Below are 17,338 nucleotides of genomic sequence, written 5' to 3' on the forward strand. Positions count from 1 at the left end.
TACGTTTTATTTTGTACACATTGTGTATTGGTACGTTTATATTATTCTCAATCCTATTTTCTCTTAACGTACTAAAAGAAAAACTTATTTCGGTACGTTTGATTTTGGGGATTTAAAAATATTTTAAACTATTTTGAAAAGAAAATATCTTAAATCGTAGATAATTATTGCTAAATTGTAGCATTATTGTGAAAATAAATTGAATCTAACCCACTTTTTTTTTTTTTTTTTTTTTTTTTTTACAATTATCTCTAACGGAGGAAAGTGTAATCAAAATGCTAGATTATAGGAAATTTGATACAATATAATGTGCATATAGCACCAAAACTATGACAAAAAAAAGTTTAATCAAATCACTAAAAGACATGAATGTTTGATTTAGAAAATTCAAAACTGAGGTGCCTATATCAAAAGATCTCTAATTTGATTAACTAAACAACTGATGATAAGTCATTAATAGATCCTGGAAGCAATGACAAATGAAGATCATAAATTGATAAAAGAAAACTCGATATAATTGACTTCTCATTCAATCTGTTTGATTTTTATCGCGTTTACAACCCGATACATTGTTACAATCTGACATTGCTCATACAAATTTTGAGTAATTCATGAGCAAACGAATCATAAAGACATGTTTTACAACAGAAATTAAATGCTCCTGTGGAAACAACATTGTACTATGCAACTTGTAGTTTTACAAGGAAGAAGTACTTCCACACCGTGATGCTACCACTCCATTGTGCCTTGAGCTCGAACCCCATTCCATGGCTTCTGCCACAGCGCGTTGGCGTTCAGTTACACTGTCTTCGAGCTGAGAATCCTCGTTTATGACCATTGTTTGATCCGGTGATGGAGAGGGAAGGCTGCTTACAGGCGAGGTAGCTGTGTCCGGACCTGTCCCGAGGACACTAAGAGCACTGACCACATCACTTATCAAGGGACGAACAGGTGCTTCCTCGTGGAGGCACATTGCTGCAACTGCCATGGCTTGATTTAGTGCTCTCACAGGAAAGTTTCCTTGAAGAAGTGGATCAGCTAGTTCTGGATACCTATTAGGATCCTTGAATACTGGTTGTGCCTGTTATAGATAAAAAAATTATGATAAAAAGTGTCAAAAGATTTCACAGAGACGGACTAGCAGCCTACTACTAATTAGTCGAACATGATATTGTTCATAACTTAACCACCTGCATAATCTAGCAGGTGTGAGCCTCGGTGTTATACTAGTGAAATCATTTATGTACCGTGTATTATTTTGTCAAGTATCCGGCGATTCTTCAACGCAAAGCACATGAATAAGAATTAAGAAGAAAATTATGCAGGGATATTTACCCAAGCAACTAGATTTTGCTCCCTGGTTGATAGTGTGGTGTCAATTGCTCTTCTTCCAGTGATCAATTCCAACAACACAACTCCGAAACTGTAGACATCGGACTTGACCGTGAGCTGTCCTGTTCTTTGATACTCTGGGGCACAATAACCATATGTTCCCATTACTCTTGAAGATACATGAGTCTTGTCTCCAGTAGGTCCAAGCTTAGCTAAACCAAAATCGGAGAGTTTTGCATTGAAATCATTGTCGAGTAAAATGTTGGAAGATTTTAAATCGCGGTAGATAACAGGTGGATTTGCCTCGTCATGCAAGTATTCTAGTCCCTTGGCAGCTCCCAGAGCTATTCTCATTCTTTTGAACCAATCTAGTGGCTTCTGGCCTTCCGGAAGATCTGAAAATTAAGATACGAAGCATGAGAAACCGGGTTTAAGCCCTTTGCGGATACAAATGGAAGTAGCTGCAAGATGGAGGGAAAAATCAGTTTACAAACACATCAAAATAGTACCTAGTAAATGGTCTTCCACAGATCCCAAGGGCATGTACTCGTAGACAAGAAGTCTCTGATCACCGTCTGCACAATATCCGATAAGATTTACTAAATTTTCGTGGTGTAAGAGGCTCAACATCAACACCTCGACAAGAAACTCTCGGTTTCCTTGCAAGCCATTCCTGTCAAGTTGCTTCACAGCCACAACCTGTTCTGTTTTGTCAAGTTTTCCCTTGTAAACTCTTCCAAATCCGCCCTCTCCAATGAGGCATTCTTGCCTGAAGTTCTTGGTCGCTGTCGCCAATTCCCGGAATGTGAAAGTTTGCGCAGCAATGTTGTTGTGGTTTACGGGTTCTTTATTGACATTATGGGCATTGGCTACTGGATTCTCAGCTGGTGGTGTAGGTTTTGGTTTAGGAACTTCTGCTTATGCATAACCAATAATTAGAAAGCTAATAATTTGCCATACGAAAGTGTAAAAAATCGGAAGAGCAAGATTTGTGATGCAAAACACAGAAGGCAAAAATCTAATTTTCAACGATGCTGGGAAGGCTGCATTGGCAAATCATTTCGTCACACGAAAAAATCACACGTTACCACAATTTTTATTCGTCAGAAAGGCACAAAAAATCCGACCTACCAGCTGGGGGTGGCCGAGGCTGTTGTGCTGGTGGAACATTGTGTTCCTTCTGAGAAACAGTGGTAGGCAATTGTGCTCTCCTCCCACTATTTGATCTTGTGTTAGATGATTTCTTTTCATGGGATGAAAAGCAAGAAAAGCAACTCATCTTACGCGCAATATAATCGCTTGAAATCTTATAAAAAGTCCTTGCAAATTAAAAAATCTCAGTTTATGATCCATGCAATGTTGCATTCAGGCCCAAACTTTTCGATATGATCAACTGCAGATAAAAAGTTGATCATGAAGATCTCCCGAAAAACGAAAGAAATTCTCACAACTCGGTGAGGATACGGAATGCTGGGTAGGCTCAAAAGAAGTGTGTCATGAATCTAATTGGAATGCATGGAAAGGGAAGAGGGGGTTATAACCATGAAACCGAAAAAAAAAGATTTTGAGTACAACCATGTTTGAATCTCTAGAGCAACTACCAGAAAACTGAAACCATCAAGAAACTAACAGAATCAACAAACTTCCAGGCATGCAAAAGAAAAACCGCCGTTACGATTTCCCGGAAAAAATGGTGAAAGTGTAGGTCAGCAAGAAACCAAAAATAGGTTAATTACATATCTTTTGGTGTTTCCGCAGAGCATGGAAAAGAAGAAGAAAAGTGAGGCTGTCAAAGTGTCTGAATTATAAACAGAAAAACGTCGGACCCAAATCTGCTTAATTAATTATTAATTCCCAAAAAAAGAAAGCTTAATTATTATCTGTGGTGCAGGTGGCCCTCTACCACAGTGGTGTAAAGGAATGACGCCCTTGCATGATAGTGGGGGTTCGAACCCTCCAGTGGCAAACTAATTCTAACTTAACAACAATATCGCTCAACTTAAAAAAAAAAAAAAAAAGCTGTGGTGGTTATGGTGTTGTTTAGCATTATTGGATTTTTCTAGCTCAGTTAAATATAAAAGATGAAAATAGAAATAGGCCAAATCATGATTTTAGTGCTGTTGTTTGAGCAAAGTTCAGCTTCGGTCTTATTTTAACGTTGTAATCGATTTAACCATTGTTATTTACTAGTTGTAGCTCACTTGTGATATGTATGTGAAGGTAAATTAGACTTTTTTGAAGCATAAAAACATTACAAACATGCCATTAACGTGAAAATTTTGTTGAAAAAGTGACGTAATTGTTCTGATATTGTGACGATTAGTAAACTATGTAACAATTGAGAGTACATGGACCAAAATAGAACTTTGTTAAAACTACATAATCAAAATCAGCACATTCATTTATTCATGCAATCCAACCTTTTCACATAAAGATAAATATTCAAGCCACATTATTAATTACATACATTACATAGAGATACCACTCGACAACCCACCCTCCCCTTCAATTTTTCCCAACTATTTAGGAAGCATTAACCGAAATCTTCACATCAGCATCGCAGTGGCCAGGGACGGTGCAGATAAAGTAGTTGAGTCCCTTCGATAATTTGACGGGATCTTTGCCAGTGGTGAATGTCCTAGAGCTTGAAGAAGCACTACAACTACTATATTCATTGGCATCAACAACTGCCACATTGTGGAGGGATGGATCATAGTTGAAAACTGCACAAAAATAAGTTTCCCACGTGTAAAACGAATGAAAACACCACGTATCGCTAAAGAGAAAATTGTATAATGAATGTTCTAGCTAGTATTACCAAGTTCATCGCCGGCTTTGAACTTCTTTCCATCTGTCCAGTTTTCGACGTTGAAAGTCCACCCAGATTTGTCACCAACTGTGAAGGTGGTTTTTTGAGCAGACACAATGGTGAGGAAGAGAAAGAGGAGATGAACATTGGCTTGAGTTACACTGCATCTTCCCTGGTGAGACATTCTTGATGTGATGATATGATAAAATTATCACACATAAGGTTTTCTTATATAATAAAAAGATTGAGGGAATGCAAAGAATGTCGCATATCGGAAGTTTACCAAACTTTAAAACATTAATTCAATAAAAATGGCGCTTATTTTTTGTTTATTCACTTTTCCATAAAATAAAAAGAAGTACTTGAAAATATACGTTGGACCTTTTTGGATCCATCGAAAAGTGAATAAGAAAAAATAAGCAGTGGATTTTGAAACCATGATGCTTATGTATATAGTTCCCTTTATAATTAGCAATTAATCATTCCTTCACGGGTCTTGTATGAAGCCAATAAAGAATCGATAGGAACCCAAAATAAATATATTCCGGGCTCGTTTGGTGGTGGTTGGATGGGAAGCTGGTATGCTCATAAGTTTTTGTTAAACATAACAAATTGTAATTAAAGTTGAACAGCTTCGGGGAAAAACATTAAAGGGTCTTTTTATATGTACTCCAGCAGAGTGTTTTTGATCGTTTGAAAGCGCTCCTCGGTCGTCTAAAGCAAAATTTGCATAAGAGTATCTCCTGAATTTCTTATGAACTTGTATTTTACATTTGAATTGCCCCTAATAATTCTTATATTTTTATTGAGGATAAAGAATTAGACCCCTAATGAATTTGAAAAGGACCTTTAAGTTTCACCAAGTACTTGAACCAGTATTGCAAATTTGCAAAGGACTTGAAACTTAAGAAGTAAGAAAAATTACTATTCAATCTTTTATATCTTTTTCAGAAAGAAATTAAAATTTTATTAGTACAAATGTTTTTTGACTGAAAAATTGCAACCAGCACTATCTTATCCATGGTCACCAATTTGACAAAGGATCCTTTTCTTCCTTTTAACTTCATGTCTTAAGATATGGACACTATTGAATCGAATCCTATGCCAATATGTAAATTTTGGATCCTGTAACCCCAAAATTAAGTAATTATAATGTTAAATTAGTGTTCTTCAATTGTGAGCGTGACTTGGAAAACTGGCATTGAGAGAAAAGCCTTGTTCTCACATGAAAGCATTAAGCCGTTGGAACCAAGTTCAAGGGGCTTGTCATCTACCTCAGGTATGAATTCTAAATCTTGTGCGGTCGCAACCGTACTTCTGGTTTCTAATGTTTGTAGTACGGTATTGGGTTTGTGTAGACCTGGAGACGCGACATGGATTGTCGTTCAGGATTTGGGGCATGAAAAGGATCTTGTTGATATATTGTTTTCTTCTGGTATGCTATACGTCTTGTTTATGGCGGGTAGAAGCAATAGCAATGACATCGTGACAACAGCTCGCACCGTAGACTTGGGAGATAATAACCATGCAGTGCCACTGAAATTGGTCTATGGGAATAAAGAAGAGCGCATAGAAACCACCTTTGAATTTCATGATGACTTTTATATATTCATAAAGGATTTACAACTTACATTTGCTAGAATCAACAATAAAGAATGAAGTCTTGGTGATTCATCAAATGAAAGATTACTTCGTGCAAGTTTTGTAACCCCCTCCCCTCCCTTGCTACAAAAGTCGAAAAGAAATAGGATGTTGAAAGCAGGAAGTACCCTGGCTTATTTCGAAGTGCAACTGGAATTTTAAGCAAAAAAATAATTGCATGATAATATAGAGATATTAACAGTTATCACAGGAAGAAACATATTCTCCCAAAACAAACTTTTAACAACGTCATGCAGGAATACATGCATACCTTTATTAAGAACTCTGATATCCATGTCCTTCTCATGGTAAACCACTAGACTTTTAAAACCTTTAAACAAAATGCAGCATGCCCTGTTTTCCATCTAAACACATTAAAAAAGGGAAAATTTAATGAAAAGCTCATGGTACTGTTCACTTTAACGAAAAACCATATTTTTACACTCAAAAATCAATCTTGGTACTATTCACTTTACCTTTTATTTTATCCTTATTGTTAAAATTCAAAGTATTTAAACCCTTTTAATTAATTTTCCTTCACAAAAACTAATGATTACATAATAATTGTAAGAAACAATGTTGAGAACCGTCAACAGGCCAATGAATGTGTACATAGTTATGGATTTTGTATGTGTAGGTCCTTTCACAAGACAAACCAAGGATCTTTACCTCACCTTAGTGAAGTTCTTGTTCGACAATATAATAGGAAATGTGATGTATTCCTTCAGTACGTATTGGATCAGATTGTATCGATCAGCAGCTGAGTGAATCGAACCACCTGACACAAAGCCCATAATGTGGAGCCGAGGAAACCTACAACAGAACACACGCAAAGAAGAGAGCTTTAGAATGACTACTAGCTCACCCAAATCATCCAATTCTAAGCAGCGAAAACAAACATCTGACAGCAGAGGAACATATTTCTTCTAAGCCCTAGTTTGGTACTGAGGTGATTCTGAAAAAAAAGTGGCAATCAAAAAAAGCTGAAAGCTTTTTTATGTTTTGTAAACATTCAGCTTCAGCTTTTTTTCACAGTTTTAAGTGAAAAAAAACCAAAAAAAGATGCAAAACCCAACTTTGAAAAACTAGATTTTTTTTCACATTTGTTTTACATAAAAGTTTATCAAACACTATAACACTACTTTTTTTTTTTTTTTCTTTTTCAAATGAACTTTTACAAAAAAAATTTACCAAACATATGACATTTTATCGTTTACCTCTGTTGACGTGACTTCACCTTTTCTAACATGATTGTGGCATCACAACTAGTTGTTAAAGAAGTTTCAAGGAACTGTCCAACAAGAACCAAGAAAGTTCATCTTTTTTAAAGGTATCTTTGCCTCCCTTGGATCTATTCAACCAACAATGGCAAGGACCTGTACATTAATATGAAACTAAATAAGTACATAAAAAAGATCAAGCAACCGACATTTGCAAAAACATTTCTTGAATCTTAACATAGAAGAAATGAGTACCTTCGAGCACATTTAATGAAGGCCAAAAGATCAAGCTCATCAGTACGCTCGTGTGATACTTTTGACGTGGTTGAGAGCCTAAAAGAGACTGTCAATCAGAGGGCAAAACTCCAATTACATAAAAAAAAAAAAAAAAAAAAAAAACAACAACAACAACACCAACGGAAACTTACAAACTAAAAATTGACTGAGCCAAGCAACAATTGAACCTAGAACAAACAATATGACTATGTCACAAAACCACAGGTGAAATTCAACTTAAAATTACCACTTAGCACAAAATCCACATTGTGAAATCTCTGTATCAATTCTTTCCACAGCATGTGAATGTGGAATTATGGACAAAGCCGATAACTTGGTAACCAATCCACATTGTAGAAGATGATCACCTGCACCAACACATCAAAGATTCAATTTTTAAATCTCAAATGAACTTTTCTAGACTTCTGCTTCCTAAATTTCAACAAATTGCAAGTAAAAGTGAGTTTCTTTCATGCCAAAATTGAATTATATAATTCATATGAGATTGTAGAAACTGTTAATTCAGTTTATATGTGGAGGGTGAAGCTTACCGGAGTGAATTCGAGGCAAAATTCGTGAGATTTCTCTGAAACGCTTATATCTGAGAGCCATTTTTGTAACGGAAACATGTGGTTTCTCTGGCTGTGGGCGTTGGGGTTTTGGTTCGACGTCAATGGCCGAAGGCGGGGTTTTAATCTTTTTGGGCTTATGGTTTAAGCCCTTTTGAGGGTTTTAGGATTGGATTGGACCATTTGGACTAGAACCAAAAAAATCCCATTTGGCCCAAAATATTATCAAAAGAAAAATAAAAAGTTCATAATGCAAACTTCGGGGGTGTATTCAATTGGAATTTTGAGACATTTTAATTATTTTAATGAATCTAGGGGCATTCAATCAGGATTTTAAGTGATTCTCCGAAATTCAAGGTGTATTCAATCAGAATTTTAAGATAGTTTATTAAAATCCTTAAAAATCCGAGTGTATTCAATTAGGATTTTGAAGAAGTTTATAACATTCTAGGTGTATTCAATTAGAAATTGATTTTAAATGATTTGAGAAAGTTGAGGAATTAGAGGCAATTGGAGAGATTTCGCAGTGTATTTTAAGCATCCACAAATCTCACATTTTCCCATGAGATTTTGAGGGAATTGAATCAAAATTTTATATGGAATCTCTACAAATCAATTAAACTCCAAAAATCCACTAAAAACTCTCAAATTCTTGATCGAATACACCCCCATCTTTCTGTTTCTGTTTCTTGAATGTCTTTCTCTCTCATATGTGATTAGTTATGTATGCGAGATAAATGAATAGTTCAACTCTTTATCCGCTCTTAAAAGTTTTTTAACTTTCTGATGTGAGACAATTATCACATTTTCACACGCTTTCTCATGTATAGCAAGTTTAACTAGGTGGCATGAACCACGTGTAGTCGTTAGGCTTCACATGTGTACAAACTTGTTTTGATACCATGAAAAATACGAGGTTCTACCTTCAAAACTAATTGTCAATTGGAGGAATAACTCAAGTCCTTATAGCTAGACGCTCTTGGCTCTTGCGAGGTCCATGTCGCGTGTATTTATCTTCGAATCGTCGTACCGGTGAGACTTAATCCCTTGTAATGTCCTCAAGAACCTTTAATATGAAATATGGAAAGATAAATAAAAGTGTGATTCCAAAGATTGAAATTGTTGAACTTGAGGATGTACATTTTGTAATAAATTTGAAAGTGTTTCCCACTGCCTACCCTTTAATCATGAAACGGTAAGCATGCAAAATTTTAACTTTGACAGATCTCTTTTTTTCTGTCTTTGACTGAGATTAAAGTAAAAGTTACTATTTATATAGAGTTACCTTTTCAAAGCATAAACCACAAAACAAACATTAATTTTGGAAAAATAAATAACTCAAGATTTTGGTTGATGAAACAATGGCAATCAGTCTCTGATGATTTTTGTGTCAGTTTTAAGTTTACAACTCTACTTTTATTGATTTTTCAATATTGGTAATTCCTTTTCTGATTTGGCTTGCCTTATAAACTTAATGCAGGCATTTATATTTTTTATATAGAAGATAGAAAATTATGATGAAATCATGAAAATGAAGTTGTCTCACGAAGTTGACTTTCTGGGTTTGGATTTTGTTGAAAACTCTACATAAAACATTTAACATACAAATTACAATATATAATGCATGGTTCCAATCTTAATTATATTGAAACCTTTTAAGATAAAACGTCGTCATTCTTGTTGGGCTTGCAAGTTGTTAAGTTGATGACAATACCAGTGTTTGACCATTGACCTACTTTTTGAACTTTGTCAAATTTTGGGGTACATTTTTGTGTGATGCAAAGTGATAATATAACTTCGACACCATAATATGAATTTGAAAACAAGGTAATATCATTAAAATTTATAATGAAACAGTGGCCATCCAATATGACCTCTCTCGCCTTAACTTCAGAGATTTTGCTAAACTTTTATTAGACTTACTCTTTTCATATATCGGAGTATGCTAGAAAATTTTGAAATTAATTATATATATGAAAGAGAAATCCTATTTTCAAAAGCAGAATGATAAAGCCTATGATTGGGAGCAGCTTACTCAGCAACAGGCAATGATACTGTTATCATTATCAAAATCATGACTTTAGTTTTGGTTGCTTGGTTGGAATCAGCTTTCTCGGATTTTGTATTTGAGAAGACAAAAGCCAAATTCCAAAAAGCCGATCAAATAATTTCAATTTCTCAGCAGGCAAAACAAAAGGTCCTCCCCTACCTTCACTGCTTCCACTACTGCATTTATCACAGAAAGATCTGACACCATTGCTTCCCTCACTCTTGAGCCTCAGATTTCTCTTCTTATTATCTCCCCTTTTTTTTCAGCTTTAAAGAATCATTACCATTCCATGCAATAAAGCCACATGCTACATCTGATTTTCTTCTTCCATTTTTTCCCAATATATACAAAGTATATGCATTTCTTTCTTCAATTTGAAGGGGTACTATGTAAACTCGCCAAAAAGTTTACAGAGGTTTCTTTTCTTTTCTTTTTTTTTCTTTTGAATGTGAAATGATAGCATCATAGCAGTTTTATGAGAAAAAACTTGTTAACCAATATTACCAAAAGTAAACTTGAGTTTTCATATATCTATTGACAATATATATGAACAAAAACCAAAATTTCACCATCAACACACAAAGCATTTCGAAATTTAAGATGCATAAGTATTATAATTAATCAGAGCAAAGGAACAATCCCATTTATAATCTATACCACCACCCAAAATCATACCATCATCATATATATATGAAACAAATAGATGGATGTTACATAATATGAAATATTATTTATAACCAAAGTGTACTCTTGCTATACATTTCTAGCCCCAATATAAAAGCAAAAAAGAAGGAAAATAATAAAGGAAAAGGTAATGCTAATTAATACGGATGATGATAACAACAATTTAAAGGTAACAAACCTCATTCATCACTGAGGCACAAAGCAGTTTTACAACAATAACCAGAGATATGACAAACCATAATAACTGTTGCCGTTACAACTCCTTTCTTCTCTCTACCTTCACCATCTCTGCAGCTAGTTTGATATAGGGTTTGGTCCGCTAGGAACTTCATGAGCTTCAGCTCCAAACTCTCTTCTGGCACTCGGATTTGAAGACGACGTTGTAGTTGTAGGGTTTTTGGTGTTTTTTGGGTGGAAATTTATGGTAGACTTTGATGAGGGCTCGGAGAGAAGCCTTTTGCTTGTGATTGGTGATGCGGAGGAGGAGGAGGAGGCCATTGATGATGGACTGACAAGAAGAAGAAAAATGAAAAAAACTAGGGCAAGAAAGAGAAGCAAATTAGGGTTTACTTTGGTGGGGAATTCAGAGATGGATGGTGATGACGGCGGTGATGATGATGTTTTAGGTGCAGCTGCCATGCAATTTGGAAGAAGAAACCACCCCCCAAGAGCCCACAAGGGTTCAATATCCATGAACCAGCAGCAAGGCTAGATAAGAATAAGGGAAGACCGAGATCTAGAGAGACAAAGAGAAAGTGATGATGATCAGAGAGAGAGAGAGAGACAAGGGAGAAAGAGAAGAAGAGAAGCTTCAGCAAAAGTGAGGAATATAAAGTAGGTTTTGAATTTTAATACACATTTGTATTTATGAGAGATTGAAGTTACAATGTGGCGGTGTTTAATTTATAAATATACTCAAGAATTTCTCACAGAGTTATAACTTAGAAGGAATTGACCAAAAAACCCTTGTAAAATGCAATGAAACGAAGACAAGTTAGCACTCATATGCACAAATTAGTGAAATATTAAAGAGGAAAGGAAAAAGGCAATGCACTACCGAGAAAGGGAAGAGAGAGAGGTGGTGGCTTTTTCCTGTTTGGCCGGTTCCTCAAGAAATCTTTCTTTGACTTGGCGAACCCTAACAATGGAAAAATATACTGGTTTTGTTCTTTGCGTTATTTTTCTTTTCATGAAGAGAATTCGTTTACCCTCCCTTCCATTCTTGCGTGCCTTGCACACTCGAATATTCTTGAGTTTGCTTTACATAAATTGCTAGCCACTATAATTTGTAATTTAAAGCCCAAAAATTGTTTATTACAACAAAAATTGGTAAAAACCGTGAATTTACAAGTACTATAAGAGAATGAATAAACTCAAATAATTATATATATATGTGAATGTATTATTGTACGTATTATGTACTTTTTGAAATTCTTATTGAGACTAAATAATATACCATATCCTCTCACATACATATTGTTCTGTACCACTACTGAATATTGTACTTTTTTTTAAAAAAAAGGGCGTTTTGATATAGGCACATCGTTTTTAAATTTTTTTAGACTAAACATACACTCATTTTGAAAATTTGATCAAACATTTTCCTAAAATTTTGGTTATTAATTTCAGTTTTTCACATAAGTTCAATTTTTCTACAATTTTAGTTTTCCACGACTTCTCCTGGGCATTTCGTTTTCTTTTCTGATTATCCCTATATTTATGCATTTATTATCCATCTCTATGCATTTTTTTTTATTGTTTGTTATAATTTTTACTTTTTTTTTTGTGAATATAGTAGAATATTTATAATAAAAAAAATTGTCAAATTTTATTATTTAGAAGACCCAACACATAATAAAGATTTGTTTGATTATATAGCTACGTCTAGTTACCTATAATATGGACACATTTATTTTATAGTGGATTTGATTTTTTGTATTTCTCAGTACATTTGGAATGTAAATGCACCAAAATGGTTATTTGATACAGACATTTGGTCTTTTGGTACAATAGGAATCTAAACGTACCAAAAGGGTTACCTGACAAAGGGCACATTTGGTTTTATGATACATTTGAAATTTTGGTACATTTGGTTTCTCTGTATATTTGAAATATAAACGTACCAAAAGGGTTACATAACAATGGATACATTTGGTTTTATGGTACATTTGGTTTCTTGGTACATTTGAAATCTAAACGTACCAAAAGTCGATACTTTTATTCTCAAATTTACCATAAGTTTTAATTATATTTTTTATATATCTCTACAGGAAAAAAATATGTATTGAAGACTTTTTATTGAGACAATTTTAATTGAAAGAGTTTTTTTAAATAAGGAATTAGTTAATTGATTTTTTATTTTATTAAAAAATGTCATTTAATGCGTAGAAGGGGATTGACGAAATTAAATTCCTATATTATAGGCAATTAGTTGTTAAACTACCTTATGCCTCTATATAAATGCATTTAAATTAATGACATGAAAATTAAATAAATAGAAAATTATTGAGGTGACAATTGATCGAAGCACCTTAATCAAATTTTTAAAAGGGATGAATGTTTAATCTAACAACTATAGCAAAGATGTAGGGTATTCTAATTTGAATATTTGATTGAATGTAGAGTGTGAGGCAACCCCTTTTGAACCGAGAGTGGGTGTGTGTAGCAAAATTATGGTCTGGTCTGGAAACAAAATAGGAAAAAGCACACTGAAAGCAAAGCATCGTATTGTCTATCATATATACATATTACACATTGCTTCTTCTCTCATGAGTCGTGAGTCATGACTCATATATTTCAGTGTGTGTATACATATATGGATTACTTTATATATTATTATGGAGCAGGATTTTCTCCCCTTTTAATCTCTCTCCTCTTTCCTCTCCTCCTATTTGAACGGTTACGGTTAAGCCACGTTAACATCTTATATTGATTTTTTTTATAGAGATAATAAGACAAAAAACAATGTGTGAGAGGAGGGGAGGGAAATGGATGAGAATAGGAGGGGAGAGAATCCTACTCCTATTACTATATAGAGAGTACTGAAAGAGGCCAAAGACATATTGTATGCAATGTCTCCCATGATAAGTGATGCATGGGTCCCCACGACCTCGGAAACATGTTCAAGAGAGGGATAGTACGTTAAGGTTATGTTGGCAATTTCATATATGCATACATATATATATAATCAATACGTTTATTTGTACTCCAAGTCCCACCAAAATGCTAGAGCTACCTCCCATTCAGTTCAGATATCAGTAAAGAGAGCTAATGTATAAAGACATATTGCTTCCATGGCCGCTAACTGCTCCACGAAGAAAGTAACCTCTAAATTAACCATCTCTATAATATACGGGGTTTTAGACATAAGGGCTTAAGATGACTTTTAAGCAACTAAAAATTACCCCTCTCTCTCATTAACGTATTTCTTGAAGGACAATACTTTCACTCTTCAAAAAGAGGAAAGTCTTCGTTCTATACTAATGTGACATTATTTTTTATCATACAATAAGGATAGTCGGTATCGGTTCATTTCTCTTTATTATCATGATATCATCTCGATAATGTTGAGAAAAATAAGTGTATAATTGCTATATTAATCAAGAAATTAGTGTATAATTGCTATATTAAACAAGCACAAAATTCATAAATTATCATGCAAAGTAAATACAAGAATTTGGTACATACTAATAAACAAAACACAATGCTAATGCACATGACATTGGATTAGAAAAACATGAAAATATGGTCGAGTTAAGAACTTAATTCTCTCTCCTTAAGACAATTTCCGCCCCTAATCTTCGTTGCTCAGCGTTTGTCTCCCACGATACAACGACCATCTCCTAGAAATAGTAGCATACAAAATCGTAAGACTCTAATGAATCACGATTGTGTTGAACTCTCTCAAGGCTCACTTAATCCTAAGAATGATATGAGACAGAACTTGTATGACTTCACTAATTGATTCACAAATGACTCAATATGATGAGGCCTTTATATAGATGTAGAAGTGACTCTTCAGAATAATTATGTCTTTACTTGACGAGTTGATGGTTGCATCTATAGGCAAAGGTTACACCCATTATCTTTAATGGAACAATCACAACCTTATTCAATGGTCACAACTCATTAATATAATTTATATTCACATGAAATAATTTAGTTCATTTTGAATTAAATTTTTCAATAGATAATTCATTCAATTTTGAAGATTGTTTAGTCATTCATATGTGTTGAACAAATTGATGGTCACAAAAAGAATAAACCATTCCAATTTTGACATTTGTACAATAAAATGATGTCACATTAGTAAGTAATTAAAGAAGTGTAGACATCGAAATTTCAGTAAAACAAATGCTCACCAATGCATTAAAGTTTTGACGTGTCAAGGCATACATGGCATACGCCACGTGTTGTACAAATTGTACACATGGCGTGTGACTCAACAAAATAGGAAGAAATACCCTTGAAGGACTAAACAAGTTTTTCTTCTCATTTTGGGCAATGACAAGGCAAGTACATTTCAATCCATTGAGGATCAAAACAAGTTTTTCTTCTCATGTTGGGCAATGACAAGGCAAGCACACTTCAATCCATTACGGATCAAAGCAAGTTCTTCTCATTTTGGGCAATGACAAAGCATACACATTTCAAGTTTAAAATGGTGTTAAGTGGGAAATTAGGCCATAAGTTAGACCACTTCAAGTTTAAAATGGTATTAAGTGGGAAATTAGGCCATAAGTTACACCACTTCAATTTCAATATTGCATTAAGTGGGAAATTAGGCCATAAGTTACACCACTTCAATTTCAATATTGCATTAAGTGGGAAAATTAGGCAATGGTGCTTGGAAAGGAAAAAAATATTTTGTGGTGGTGATTCATTCTCAAAGCCTATAAATAGGCTTCTCCATCAAGGTATCAAGCATCAACCAATTCACAAATACATTTCTCTACTCCCAAATTGGAAGAGAATTCCCCAAATCCTTGAAGCCTTGAAACTCCAAAGCTTCCAACCATCCAAATTCCCAAGAAAAGCCAACACACACCAAAACCAATTCACAAATACATTTCTCTACACACCAAAACCTTGAAGCCTTAAAGTCCTAAAGCTCTCAAGAAAATCCCGAAGGATCAAGAAAGCACTCTTCGTTTCTTCGTCAAATCCTCCTTCAAGATCAAAGCCTATAAATAGGCTTCTCCATCAAGGTATCAAGCATCAAGGAATTCACAAATACATTTCCCTACTCCAAAATTAGAAGAGAATTCCCCAAATCCTTGAAGCTTTGAAACTCCAAAGCTTCCAACCATCCAAATTCCCAAGAATTCCGAAGGATCAAGAAAGCTCTCTTCGTTCTTCGTTAAATCCTCTTTCAAGATCAAGCCCCGACGGCCCTTGAAGAAAGTGTTCATCCGTTCATCCTAAGCATAAGCCCCCAACGGCCCTTTGGATCAACAACCTCAACAAATCCACACATCCAATCAACCTTCAAGATCAAGCCCAAAAGCCCTTGAAGAAATCCACACAACCATTATTCAAGATCAAGCCCCGACGGCCCTTTGGATTAACAACCTCAACAAATCCACACATCCAATCGTTCTTCAAGATTAAGCCCAAAAGCCCTTGAAGATCCGCTCATCCATCAACCTTCAAGATCAAGCCCAAAAGCCCTTGAAGAAATCCACACAACCATTATTCAAGATCAAGCCCCGACGGCCCTTGAAGAAAGTGTTCATCGTTCATCCTAAGATCAAGCCCTAACGGCCCCTTGGATCAACAGCACAAACAAATCCACACATCCAATCGTTCTTCAAGACTAAGCCCAAAAGCCCTTGAAGATCTGCTCATCCATCAACCTTCAAGATCAAGCCCAAAAGCCCTTGAAGAAATCCATACACCCATTCTTCAAGATCAAGCCCAACGCCCCTTGAAGATCCGTTCATCAACTGTTCATCCTTAGATCAAGCCCCGACGACCCTTTGGATCAACAACTCATCCACAAACCTACACCCTACGAAGATAGAATCAGAGGACCAAATTTGAGAGAGATCGTAACCCCAAAATCAATAAACACAAAAATATTATTTTGTACACGTTATTCTGGTTTCTTGTTTCAAGGAATCTTTCGTGTTCACAAATTTGGCACGCCCAGTGGGACAATCTCTACCTCTCATCTCTGTCTCCGTTCAAGATATTCAAGCACAGTCCATGGCTTCAAACAAAGAACAAGTCATGACTATCGACACTACCTCCATTGAAAAACAGCTGGTTCAGATAAAGGAAACAGTTGCAAGGCTGATAAAGACTGCAGAGGAGAAAAACTTGCAAACCGCCGGACTCATCAACCGTCTGGAGGCACAGCATGGCGTCAAAGTGAAACCAAGCTCTCTTCCAACTAAGAAGACCGAAGAAGGCTTTAACCCAAATGCCTACGAATTTATGTCAAAGGCTAGGCATGACTTTGCTTCCTCTTCAAATCTTGGAAAGAAGGTTTCAAACACCGTCAATGACAAAGATCGTGACCTCACCGAGACTCAAAAGAAGTTGAAGGAGCATGATTACGGAGTTGACAACAACAAAGCTGGACTTGGCTTCACACCAAATGCACTCGTGAAGATTTCAAGCAAAGCGAAAAACGCTAGCGCTCAACACATCAGCGTGAGCATTGAACAAAATCAAGAGGAGCCTAAACCTTCTATTCGAGTGTCAGTCTTCGATAGGCTGAATCATTCAAAACCCAGAATTTCGGCACTTGATC

The 17,338-nt window shown here is 35.3% G+C and overlaps 2 protein-coding genes and 1 non-coding gene across 3 annotated transcripts; all 3 read right to left on the reverse strand.

The window, feature by feature from the left end:
• Nucleotides 1–697: 697 nt before the first annotated feature.
• LOC103961633 (probable serine/threonine-protein kinase PBL26) lies at nt 698–2,695 on the reverse strand. Its single transcript, XM_009374209.3, has 4 exons — nt 2,464–2,695; nt 1,842–2,246; nt 1,336–1,727; nt 698–1,081 (listed from the first exon to the last, which is right to left on the reverse strand). Exons 1-4 carry the CDS (start codon nt 2,609–2,611, stop codon nt 698–700), a joined length of 1,329 nt encoding a protein of 442 aa, XP_009372484.2. The 5' UTR covers nt 2,612–2,695.
• A 967-nt stretch (nt 2,696–3,662) lies between these two features.
• LOC103961626 (basic blue protein-like) lies at nt 3,663–4,332 on the reverse strand. The gene is made up of 2 exons (XM_048564094.1): nt 4,151–4,332; nt 3,663–4,055 (listed from the first exon to the last, which is right to left on the reverse strand). The coding sequence occupies exons 1-2, from the start codon at nt 4,323–4,325 to the stop codon at nt 3,856–3,858; spliced, it is 375 nt and encodes a 124-aa protein (XP_048420051.1). The 5' UTR covers nt 4,326–4,332; the 3' UTR covers nt 3,663–3,855.
• Nucleotides 4,333–5,722: 1,390 nt separating this feature from the next.
• Nucleotides 5,723–6,163, reverse strand: LOC103961618. The gene is made up of 2 exons (XR_007261155.1): nt 6,054–6,163; nt 5,723–5,932 (listed from the first exon to the last, which is right to left on the reverse strand). It is a non-coding gene; the product is annotated as an uncharacterized LOC103961618 (transcript).
• Between the last annotated feature and the right edge of the window lie 11,175 nt (nt 6,164–17,338).

This window comes from the organism of the source record quoted next, unplaced genomic scaffold, assembly GCF_019419815.1.
Source record: "Pyrus x bretschneideri cultivar Hongxiangsu unplaced genomic scaffold, Pyrus_bretschneideri_v1 Contig10, whole genome shotgun sequence".
Taxonomy (NCBI): Eukaryota; Viridiplantae; Streptophyta; class Magnoliopsida; order Rosales; family Rosaceae; genus Pyrus; species Pyrus x bretschneideri.